This window comes from Solanum verrucosum, unplaced genomic scaffold (genome assembly GCF_900185275.1).
Source record: "Solanum verrucosum unplaced genomic scaffold, falcon-dt-bn FXZP01000072.1, whole genome shotgun sequence".
Classification (NCBI taxonomy): domain Eukaryota; kingdom Viridiplantae; phylum Streptophyta; class Magnoliopsida; order Solanales; family Solanaceae; genus Solanum; species Solanum verrucosum.
The window spans coordinates 618,700-631,532 of NW_026020208.1; the positions used below are offsets into that span (position 1 = coordinate 618,700).

The 12,833-nt window shown below is 34.8% G+C and overlaps 1 protein-coding gene across 1 annotated transcript; it reads right to left on the bottom strand.

Moving 5' to 3' along the window:
• Nucleotides 1–376: 376 nt before the first annotated feature.
• On the bottom strand, nucleotides 377–10,018 carry LOC125830185 (vacuolar protein sorting-associated protein 35A-like). The gene is made up of 22 exons (XM_049509381.1): nucleotides 9,861–10,018; nucleotides 9,662–9,758; nucleotides 8,883–9,006; nucleotides 7,184–7,369; nucleotides 6,619–6,706; nucleotides 6,362–6,418; nucleotides 6,175–6,264; nucleotides 5,940–6,062; nucleotides 5,366–5,440; nucleotides 5,230–5,289; nucleotides 4,601–4,717; nucleotides 4,157–4,396; nucleotides 4,008–4,073; nucleotides 3,778–3,867; nucleotides 2,563–2,652; nucleotides 2,186–2,275; nucleotides 1,889–1,957; nucleotides 1,723–1,803; nucleotides 1,482–1,589; nucleotides 1,280–1,383; nucleotides 957–1,070; nucleotides 377–851 (listed from the first exon to the last, which is right to left on the bottom strand). Exons 1-22 carry the CDS (start codon nucleotides 9,951–9,953, stop codon nucleotides 641–643), a joined length of 2,373 nt encoding a protein of 790 aa, XP_049365338.1. The 5' UTR covers nucleotides 9,954–10,018; the 3' UTR covers nucleotides 377–640.
• Between the last annotated feature and the right edge of the window lie 2,815 nt (nucleotides 10,019–12,833).

Here is a 12,833-nt window from a genome sequence, read left to right on the forward strand (position 1 = left end):
AAAAAAAAATCCCTACTTTTGTATTGTTGATTATCCAAACAAATGCCACAATTTAAGCTAACAGATAATGAAAGTGTAACGAATTTTAACAACATACCCAGTGTACATGCCAAAAGTGGATCTGGAGAGGGTAGAGTGTACGCAAACCTTACCTCTACCTCAAGGGTGAGGAAGAGAAATTGTTTCTCATAGACCCTCAACTCAAGACAATTTTACCAATATCGCAAAAATGAAAATCAAATGTCATTAGCCATCATGTTGGTAAACAACATAGAGCTATTGCATTTTACTATGCACCTCCAAGCAAACTTTTAGTCCAGCAAATTACTCATAATATCAAGTTCGATCCAGCAATTTATTCACAATCACAAGTTTGATCTGCACCATATAGCCTCAAATTTACAGAGATTTTTATGCGAGAGAATTGTTACAACAATCAAAATCTAAAGTATAACCCATCACAGAGTGGTTAGAATGTACAGATATTTGCAGCTTCTTCCGCTAGCCTGCTGAAAAAACGCAGAATCTCGACTAACAGGCAAATAATAAAACTAAAAAAAACTTGTATTGGGGGAAAAATCATCTGCTTCTGTAACATCAAGAATGCCATCTCCTTGCAAGAAAATGTGTCATTTTTTCATTAAGACTTTATGGATTCATATTTCTCACCAACTGCACCACCTTTATCCTTCTGGAACTGGATATAGCGCAATGTGCTTGCGAGCAAAGCGTCTGCAGCAGGATCAGCGGTTTTATTTTCACTTTGCATTTCAGTTGTTATTAGCTCGATTAGGCTCTGGATGGATGCAACAGTGATCTGTGTGACCCCTTTCTCATAGAAATATAAATACCTGATATCATACAAATGATGAAGTGTATCTTAACGTCAATGACCTGCAAAACTGAGAACGTATCCGAGGAAAGGAAATAAACAAAGGATGTATAGTGTTGTTTACTTATTTAGAATTTCTATAAAGAGCAAGACAGATCCACTGCTGCCTCGGGTTGCATTCGACATTTGTTGAGCAGCATTTGCAATCCTTAAGGCTCGTTTTAAACAAAGCAAAACCCTGGATCAATGAAAAAGATGCAACCACATTAAGAAGAAAAAACTTGAAATCAAGGAGCGGACTCAAGAGGCAAAACTCAGAGTGGCTCAAAGAAGACCCATAAACACACAAACCACAACTCGTGCAGGTATAAACCAAGTTAATAAATGCTCATAATAAGAGAGGCACGCCAGAAGTAAACTTCATCACTCCCTGACATAATTACTAACCTCTCTCCATCCTTGATGCTGTCCTGGTCATCAACCCAGAAAAGATGTGAACAAGAGTAGACAGCTTTGCACTGATCAGGCTTCTTCAGGAGTTTTGCAGAGTACTAAAGGATATTAAAAAAAGAGGGAGGGAACGGTTACTATCATAGAATGATGAAGCTGAAATCAGGAACAAGAAAATAAGAGGTAGTAGAATAGTTACCCCTGTAGCCTTGTGCGTTAGCGTGTCCCTGTTCTCAACACCAAAGATGTGCATTCTCTGAAGAGTACCTATTATTAATTGTATTGCGGTCACCTGTGCTTTAGAGTCCTATCAAAACATTCAACTACAATTAGACAAAGCAATGCATGAAATGTAAAAAACAATGCAGATATATTGAAATTCCAGGAAGTCGAGAAAATAGAGATCATAATAAAGTAAAGATAGGATAAGTAAATACTACCGAAATTTCTTCTTCGTATAGTATATAAGCTTGGGTGAAGAATTCGTAGGCAACAGGCTCTAGGTCAGAGTCATTGGCAGCCTGAGCAACAAACGACATGTCAGTAAACCCATACTTTTTTAATAAGGTCCACAATCTTACACATCTTAAGGATGAACTCATGTACCTCAGCACACTCTAGGTACAACCTTAGTGCTAGTTCAGGTACTGGAACACTTGAGAGAGACTCAATTATCTGAAATAAGGTGTATGCAATTCATACATAATACGAATTTCCTCAGCACAATCTTAGGTAACAGGATTATTGCAAATAAAGAAAGAGAAGCTAGAGATAAAAAAGGATATAAGAGAAGCAAAGCTAATCTTTCATTTTTCTTTTCACCAAAAATTCATAATGGTGGTCGTCTTATCTTCAGAACTTCAAATGCAATACATCACATACAACCCCATTCAGCTATATTACCTGATTTAAAATCTGAAAAATTTTCTTAGGTATAGCAGATGTTTCTTCCTCTGGAGCATTTTCATCTTGGTTTTGCAGTCGCCTTACCAACTAAAAAAGATGGAAAATCACAACATCAGAAGGTAAAGAAAACAGTCAGTTGTATACAACAAAGGAAAACTCGCTCAATCTCTCTTTTTTTCAAAAACTGGGAAGGGATGGTTTCCATTTTCTGTTATTTACTCCTTTGAAGTTTGAACAAGCAGTTGCACGAAAAAGGATCATCTTAAAATGCATACACAATAACTCAGCACTTGATTCATTTCTTTCGACGAAGACACAGTATGAGGTGTTTAACAGACCACCCATCTTGTAGTCATTGAGTTGTGAATTCAAACCTTAAGAGAATTAAAAATGAGGGGAGGAACTGTAAAGGGAAGCCTCTTTGGTCCTCCTGTCACAATATGCTTCTTCACAGTGCAAATTATCTGCAAATCAAAGAATTGGTAACGCCATATCAAATCTGAAAAGCAAGATACCAACACCTATAGCCAGAGATATAAATATTATAGACACATAACATTGGATTGACACATTTTACTTTGCACAAACAAACATATAAATGAATAATATGAACATCACACCCTGCTACTTGCTAGATGAATGAAATTTTCATTTATGGATTTACTCAACATACCCCAGTGTGATCCCACAAGTGAGGTCAACAATATCAATCATCATTGGTCATGTTTTTCCATTTAAATTCAATTTCAGGCCAACATTATACACAGTAAAAGCACTACAAAATCTCCATGACATAGGGCTACAAGATTCCCTAGAAAGCATAACACCTGAAATAAGTACTAACATGATTAAAACATATTCAAAACTACCTACATAGATCTTTTTCTTCCCTTATGCCCTACCTTTCGTTAAGTTTACATGGATTCCAAGAAATTGAAAGTCTTCCGAGACAACTTTTTTGATGTGATTTTAAGCATACCTTGTCCTCTTTTAACACCTGCACTCACCATGGTCTCACACCAAAAAATCGGTGCATCCGGAGGTCAATGGAATATATGACCAAACCATCTCAAGTAACCTTCTATCATGAAGTACTGACACCTTTTGTCGAATGTCGTCATCTTTTATCTGTCAAATCTTTCATGACCACACATCCATCATCTTTGCATCTGCGTCTCTGTGACACTCGTCTTGTGGATTCGTTGAACTTTAATGGCCAAATATTCACTCACATATAACATTGATGATCACCCCCATATACCATTGATGGTCTTATAACTATTCTATTGAACGTACGTATCAGAACAAAAAATGCCTAGACATCTTCGTGGTACTAATCAAAACAAAAAATATTCTAGATATCTCTCATTAATCAGATAATGGTTGTTGAGGTAAGTGACCAAAGGGGAAATGAAATTAAGTACATGCTCCACAAAAGTATGACAAAATTGACTTAAATAAACTTGACCAAATTCAACCCCAAAATATAAGTTATACATGATACAACACACTTTTCCAGTAATAAGAAGTAGAGAGGTGATCAGCAGAAGGAATATGCAGAGAATCCAGAAAGAGGTATCAATCGTTACCTTCAGCATCTCCTCAGGGTCGTCATTGTGAAGCATTTGAATAAGCCGTGAAACAGAGTTCTGCTCTTCCTTGAAATCTTCTTCATCAAACTTAAATGGAGGACAAAGAAACTTAGGTCTAATGATTTGAGCAAATAAAATTTCAAAAAACTAGCCGCTAAGAACACGGTGGAAAGAGGGTCGAAAGATATGAGGGAACTATTTAGAGAAGCATAGAAGTCTCTGATCACCTCATCATGAAGATTCTCATCCAAATCTCTGATAAGTCCTTTCATTAATTCAAAAAGAGCCTCAACCTGCCAGACCAATAATTCCAAGTAATAAAGAAGGTACTTTATTACAAACAAAATTTAAGAACAAAAAATAAAAGGAACCTAACCTTTTCATCTGTTGAGATGCAAGTTTTATTTTTCAGAATAGTTTGAACTAAAACATTAGCCATCTCTTTGCTAGTTGCATCATCAAGGTGCTCCATAACATGAGGATAATTTGAAAGCTTTAATGCAGTATCAATATCCTTATACTTCTCCAGTGGAGCACTTAGAAGGGCCACAATCTGTTTTGTTGCTATACTGTCTTTGAGCTTTCCTTTACCAGAAAACTTCTTAACACATGCACCCTGAAGCGACAAATAGAGTGATCATTAGTACGTTATAGGTACCATATGCACAAGGCAGGCCAGAAAGTTATAATAATTCATGCAGCCTTTATCCTTTTAATCAACTTTATGTTGTTTTTGCTTTTTTTCTTCTCTTCTTTTTACGCGGTTAAACTGTATCAAATGTAGATAAAAGAAGAAGGGGGGAAATAAGAGTTGACCTACCAAAATCTGATCCACATAATCAAGACGATCAGGGTGGACATGAAGAGTAAAAGTTAAAAGAGATGAATATAAAGTCACAACTCCAGCTATAGGCATGTCTTCTTGGGCTTCAATCACCTGCACCAAGACAGAGATGGGCATCATATCTGAACTGCTTGAAAAGTCACAGGACACCATTGATATTGGAAGAAAAAAGTAATGTATGAATTTCTTGAGTGAGTCAGCAAACAGGAAAAAAGTTGTAAGGATGTCATGGAAGGCTTGGTGTCCCCTATCATACTATGGAAACGCCCATAAGTTTTGGGGGGGGGAGCAACAATAAAATCATAATCATCTGTGGCTCTGAGAATGCATAAATCACATCACTACCACTCTAAAGTTGTGAGAAAGGTAACAGTCTCCATGACTTAACTTTCCACTGACATCCACAGATCTTTGGTCAACTTCTATTTTTTGACGTATTAATTATTGAATGAGTCAGAGAATTGGTTAGAGTTGAAAGTTCTTCAAGTTCTTGTTAATCTCCACATGCTGGAGGTAGATAATTCAGGCCTAGGAGAGTTCTCTTTCAGAATATTCCACACCTTCATAAGCAAGAATTGCATTTACTCAAGGTAGGACTCATTTACCTTCCCTATGGCACTATTTAGTTTCGCAAAAGCTTCCACTTGAAAAAACTCAGGTAAAACCTGCAGTTAGAAATGATTTAGAAACTACATATACAAAATCTGATTCCACAAAAGTTATTTTATATGTGTTACTTACATCTGTACTTAAAGCAGCATAGTTCGAGAGCCTTTCCATCAGCCGAGCAAGCACCATTTTGATATCAACAGATGGCTGAAGAAGAAAATGACAAGGAAAATAGTGCTCGGAAGTTTAATTCTAATAGAAGTTAAGCATTAATTGGCAGTTATCTAGAACGGTCACAGAGACGGTTCAAACAACAGGCACAAATTCATATCACCAGCGTGAATTTATCAACAATGACAAAAAAATTCTAAGATCTTATGAAAGGCCGATGACAAAGATACTGAACTTTTTTTGAAATAGGTAACTTGACAAAGATACTGAACTTCAGTATACCTTTTTTAAAAACAAACTTCAGTACCTAATAGGGTGGGTTGTCAGCCTAACATCAAACGACATAAACAAACTAGACTCATCACAAGTCATCAAACGAAATCTTTCGTTTGAAACAAAGTTGTATATTACACTGTTGCAGATAGTAAACAAATCTCAAACTCCTGGCATCCTACCAGGCATGACAATTTTCCTTCATTGCTTAAGTGTTCTATTTGACTAGAAGCTTGTTTTATGAACCAACAATAAAACACACCTGAAGCTGGGGACAAGCACCCAATAAGGTTTCAAGAGTTTGTAAGTGATATTCATCAGGGAAGACTTGAATTATGCAATCCATCAAATAGCCCTGAGCAATCTCATCTTTACAGTTGACAACCTAAACATAATCATGAGATACACATTTTGAGACCAAAAGAAATGGTTCACATTTTGGGTTTAAACAAACAGCAGAAGTTATCAGATGGACACTAAATCGCTAGACAAATCACCTGCTCTAAAATTCTTGGAAGCACCGTCTCTTTGTACATCTCAAGGTCAATACCCTCAATTTGACCGAGAACATGCAGATTCTTCCCGACCTACCAAAAGTAAAAGCAAAAAGGAAAAGCTTCGATGAGTGTACACATCCACGGCTTACTTGATTGCTAGTAAACATGATGAAGTAACAGCTCATACGAGATCACGAAGCTCGCTCCTTTCCTTTTCGCGTTTCTTCTTTTCCTGAGCAGGTCCCTGCAGATGAGAAAGCCCGATGCTAGCCTCAACTCATGATCAGCAAAGAGTATGAATCATTCACAAGCATTAAAACACCTGCATGACCACAAATTATGCCCTCATGATTTACATTTACCTTCATGACATGCAAGCATTGTGGTACTATGCATGTCAAGGCATGAGAGCATGTTATAGCATCCACAGATGTTTCAACCAACCTGATGTTGCATTCTAACCCAGAGTTTGTTCATTTCCGTGAAATTTTGGAGTACAAACTCTACAGCATCCACAATAGTATCCGCATCTCTGTGGAAGGGAACAAGATATTAGTGTATAAAACAATAATGTTCACATTACAGGTGAGATTAAACATAAAAGAAGCTTCAATGAAGGTAAGATAGTCTCTTTTTCTTTTTTTCTTATTTCTTTCCTCGGTGTCAAGATCATACTACATTTACGAAGTTGAGGAAACCCTCAACTAATCAATTGGCAGTAAGACAACCATAAAACAGATTACATGAACAACATAATCTGCTACTCCAGCATTTTATTCAAATATTCAAAATAACACACAGATACACTGCTGGTCCTGCCAATCAGTTTGAGTCATGTCAGTGGTTCGTGCATTCAGGTTGACACTTCATCGTAGTATTTTTCTCTATTAAGCACTTATATTTAGAAGCTAGAACATTGTTAAGGAAACCCAACAAACTTGGAAACTGACACATAATTCTTGTAACTAAATTGATGGTAAAACACCATGGAGCTGAGTAACACCCTTACCCTTCATACTCAGAACCTATATCAGGCAATTTATCCTTGCTAACTTGGGAAAGGTAACTCCTCAGAAAGAGTCCACGTAAAGGATGTTGTATACCACGGCACATTTCAACCAGGTCTTTAAGGATATCCTTGGCGGGAGCCTCCTTGGATTTGATGTACACAGACCCCACTGTGCAAAGTAGATACCTGGGGAACAAAAGCAGGGGTATGAACTTTAGAAAGTAGAATACGATTGTGAAGTGTATAGAAAATAATAGAGAACCAAACTAAAGACAAGCTTGAAAGCAGACAGATAATAAATGGAGCATCTCTTTGACATAGGTTAAACAATTAAAGAATAAAGGAACCAACGAAATGAAGCACATTACTACCACTCCACCATCCGTATTTTTATCTTGATCTTGAATAAAAGTAGCAACTAATATAGCAGTGAAAATCTTAGTAACAATATTTAATATCTCAGCCTCCCTAAGTACCGACATGTCTTTAGCTATCCTACTAACTTCCTGAACTGCTCTCCAACTACCCATCCTAAACTAGTCTGAGCATAATCTGCACTCCTGTTTGCTACAGCATCACCAGTTCTCTAGATATATATTAATAACTACCTAAAATAGCAGTGCTTTCCAAATAATTCCAGAAACTAATTGGAAATTTTCCAGTTTGAATAAACTATATTGCAAGTTCTAGCATTAATCTCCATTAACCAAACTGCTAAAGCAGCAACACTTGCATTCGTGTGAGTCATAAAGGAACATCCAACCAAGGCTAAAGGAAGGCTGAGTCTGAGAACAGATGTCTGCAAGTAGCAGTGTTATCAAAAGCCAAAAGCACAAAAAAACTCCAAGGTCTTTTCGGGTGTTATGCGCAAATAAAGTGTGGGCTTCAATGAAAAAGGCGCAAATGGAGAGAAAGTGAAATATGTATGTGTAGTCCAAGATTAATAATCATAAGCATGAATAACAAATATATGGATGAAACCATTAAAAAAAAGTTATGATAAAGTGTAATATCAATGGTTTAGTGTCGCATCTTCAAGATTGCACTAAGTGGCCCTTAAAACCTTAATGATGACAGTGAAGCACCCATAAAGCGAAGCGAAGAGCTCAACATGTTTTGCGCCTTGCGTCAGGGCTTAGGTGTGCCTTTGACATCATCGGTAAGTAATTAAGCGAAGAACAGTAAGATTAGCATCAAAAAAGTAACTTAAAAGTAATGCCACATGCAACTGGTCCTAATACTTCACTGTATGTAAAGGAAAAGTCATCTCTGCTACACTGGTTGTTCTTTCTACCTATATTTGTGGATTCTCCATCAAAGATAAGTATAAGCCAAATATTTTCTCACTAAATCCATTTTCTGATTTTCTCTAATGTTTTGCCTGTGCTTTCTCAAGTGTAGAGTTTCTAATGTTCTCACCCAGGAAGTATAATGTTTTCTTTTTCTGGCTTTCAGCCATGATTGATTGTTTTCTCTATATTTGATTTGAGTCTTTAATCTCATTACTTTCCTAAAAAAAATTGTTCCTGATAATTTAAGCCCAAAGTACTACTCTCTGGAAACATACAAAATAGATACAGACTGCAAATCTTTAAGCCAATCCGCAAACATGAAATTACTCGCTCAAGAACTTTACGGTAAAGCTTGCAGAAAATGGAGTTAAAGAGGAAGATACAGTTGGATCACCACAACAACTTACAGTCTAGGCAAAATGTTGCCAGCGTGCTGCACGAGTTCATACAACTCAACAATTGAGCAACCCCGCTTTGTCTCCTCCTTGAAGAACATTTCTAGCTTTCTCAATTCATCAAAAGCCCGCATATCTAATAAAGCAATGAGCATTTAAATATTTAAAAGATTTCAAAATTTACAAATAATCGACTAAAAGAACAACTACAACACTGTCCTATCAAATGCTTTTAAAATGTTGAAATTCTTTTTTCAGCATATCAACAATACAAAAACAACAACAACAAACCCAGTATAGTCCCAAAAGCGGGGTCTAGGGAGGGTAGTGTGTACGTAAACCTTACCATACCTCGAGGAGGTAGAGAGGCTGTTTCAGGAAGACCCTCGGCTCAAGTAACGAACATCAAAGCAACTAACAGAACAATACAGAAGTAAAGAAGACATAGAAAATAATACGGAAACATAACATAACATAACATACCAAAGAGGAGCAAATGCAACAAAGAAACACACTAAATAATGAGGAACAAGAAAAGGTTGTAAGATAGGCCAAATACGATACAAATGCTACTACTACTGGTAAAAATAACAGATACAATGCACCAATCTATCCTGCTAGGAAATGAGACAACACTCCCCTACCTACTAAAATTTTAAGTTAAAAAAAGCAAACAAACAGCAACACAGTTCTAATACTGAGGTTAAGGAGCTAAAAATAAATTTTGAAATTAAATTACAATTTATCAAATGAGCAATAACTAAGATCAGATCAACTGAAAAAGTACACACATAGCTCGTAGTATTTGTGAGGTGATAGCCTTGAAGTTCGGAGCTCCGACAGCATCTGAGCTGAATATTTGAGTGCATCTTTCAGATTATTTGAGTCCTACACAATTCATACAAAAACTCAAAAGTTAGGTCTCTGGAAACCAACAAAAAAAAAATACAAATAAATATTGCAAAAAAATTGGGGGTTTTGTGAAAATACAAGAGCGCGATGCATGTGAAAGGCGTTTTGTTGAATGCCGGCGATTCCAGAAGCTAGAAATTTCTCTTCATCTTCAACTCCGTTAGGGGTCATAGTGTTTTCCGATCGATTTCTCGGTGAATTCGCAAAGTCGACGAGCTTTTCTGGTTTCTGTGTGTGTTTTTTTTTGCGTATTTTGACTTCAGTTTTGTGACATTACTTCCTTGCAACTGCCAAGTAAGAACCATGGGTCGGGTCGGTTCGGGTCGTTTGACACCCAAGTTTGTCCTTTGGTTTATTTGTTTTTTCGGATTGAAGAAAATTCTCATTACTTATTCTTATTAAGATGTTTAAATTTAATTATAGATTTAAATATTAGTTTGAGTATTAAAGTTAAGACCTCAAAATAGGTATATTAAAATATTATATTAACAAATATTTTGAAAAAATTGTATGTTGATCGATAGTGATAATTGTGGGTACTAGTTGATGGTAGTTGGTGGTCGGTGGATGGTAGTGATCCTACGTAGTAGCTAGTGGTGATAGAAGATGGCAACAGTGATTAAATAAACATGATGGTTCTTGATGATGGCAGCTGATAAATGTGGTAGATGATAGTGATAGCTAATTATGATGTTAATCGATATTGATTAATGATATAGTAAAGATGATTATTGGTAGTGATTAGTGATGGATTGATAATAATAATAATAATAATAAGGAAAAATCACACCATATACACATTTAAGGGTCAATATTACAAATTTTAAACACATTCTTAAAATATTCTTACTTATAACAGTTTATTTACGGGTTATAACATATTACTTAAATTTAACTTTATTTAAAAATTAATTACAAGTTTATTTAAAAATAATTAATCTCTTTATATTTTTATATTATTAATTATTAATAGCTAGCTAATATAATTTCAGTTCCTTTTTTAAAATCGAAATTATCAGTTACACGAATTTAGGGATTTACATTGATTAGACTTCCTTTTTTACCGTTACACTCCAATTAATTTTATTTAAAAATCAATTTCCATTTATTTAATAAATGATTAATCTATTTATGGTTTTTTATTATTAATTAATAATATGTAATTAAATTGATTTCTGTTCCTTTTTTAAATCTGAAATTATCAGTTACATAGATATAGGGATTCACCTACAACAAGTTTCCTTCTTTACCGTTACCACCTCCCATACGTCAATCCCTCCCCCCTCCCCACACGTTCATCCAGTTCTACATGCCATTAACACACTAGCCCAATTTTACCTTCATCTATCACATCTTTCTCACCACCAAACTACACTAACTTTACAATCCTCCATTCAATTTAGTTTTTTCAACAAAACCATGTCGAAGAAAACGGTTGTAACTCCTCGAAAGATCCCTCGATTAGTCGAAGGAACTTCTACGGATGAAGTTCATGCTCCATCTTTCAACATTTTGACTCAAACACCGCTGCCAAACATTGTTGAAACTCCGGCTAGGGGTGATTCATCTCTATTGAATGATCAAAAACAGAAAAAAATGACTCAAATAAAAGGGTGAGTCCGATAAATCGAAAGGGGAAGAAGAGGAAGGGGAAAAATGTTGAAACCCCTTTTGATTCTGATTCTGATTCTGATTTTGTTACTGAATCAAAAAAGAAAAAAAGAAAAAAAATAATGAATGTTGAAGTTGCTCAGTCGTCAAAACCATCTACAAGAAGATCCAAAAAAAAAAAGGAGGAATCAGAAGTCCCAACACCTAAAAAAGACAAAATAAATTGTTAGGGTAAATATTATATTCAATTTATTTTCACATTATTAAAACTACTGATTTTTTCCTAAAAATATCACATTATTCTTATATTATTTTCGAAATAGTTGTTTGAATGAAACGTGTATGAAATCTGATTAATATGTGTATGATTCTGATTAAACAGTTGATTGTTGGATATTGTATGATTTGTGATATAATAGTGGTATACAAATGGTATGAATTGTGTTTTAACAGTAGTGTGATTGTCTATTAACTGTATATACAAAGAGTGAGAATGGCGCGATCAGTGAGAGTGAAGTTACTGGTACGATTGCTAGCAAATTTGGTGGACCTCGCATAGCAAAAGAACATGTTCCGAATACCACCAATTATCCTACACCAAGACCACGTACAAGAAATTTGAAATAGTTGATTGCACCTTCTACTTTTTTAGAATTACATGTTTGTTTTTTTTTACTTTTGAACAACTTTTTTGTATTTAAGTATTTGATGATATATAATATCATATGTTTTCTTCCAATCAGATACAATCTACATATGAATTACTGTTTGGCTATTATAATTTCAGGATACTAGTAATATACAGATTTCATACCATTTGGATTCACTATTTTAAAATATCAGTGTGAATCCAAATTGTACAATTAATGGATGAAACGTATGTGAAATTTGATTAATATGTGTATGACACTCAATTTAATGTTTGATGGTTGGATAATGTATTAATTGTGATATAATATTGTTATACAAATGATATACATTGTGTGATTATATGAAATTGATTTATTGTTAGTATAATATGTGTGATATAAACTGAAGTTCGTGTTGGAATGAAACTTGAATAAGATTGGTATAAAGTTTGTTATATATTACACTATATTTACACTATCTTATATATTAATCTGGAATAAAATTTATTTCCAAGTATATTAAATATGTATAAATAATTAATGAATCGCGTATATGAAATCTGGAATCTAAAATCTGAAATTTGTACAAATATTTACACTATCTTATATATTAATCTGAAATAAATTTTATTTTCTAGTATATGAAATCTGTATGAATAATTAATGAATCATGTATATGAAATCTGAAATCTGAAATCGGAAACCTGTACAAATAGTTACACTATCTTATATATTAATTTGGAATAAATTTTATTTCCAAGTATATGAAATCGTAAAGAAATCTACATTAGCTTTCTTTTGATCTAAAAAA

Bases quoted from the DNA above. Each gene is read 5' to 3' on its own strand.
- LOC125830185 (XM_049509381.1), bottom strand. From the start codon at position 9,953: ATGACCCCTAACGGAGTTGAAGATGAAGAGAAATTTCTAGCTTCTGGA. The intron at 6,419-6,618 runs GTTGGTTGAAAC...TCTCATCTGCAG, and splicing joins GGGTTAGAATGCAACATCAG to GGACCTGCTCAGGAAAAGAA. The intron at 6,265-6,361 runs GTATGAGCTGTT...TACTTTTGGTAG, and splicing joins GGAGCGAGCTTCGTGATCTC to GTCGGGAAGAATCTGCATGT.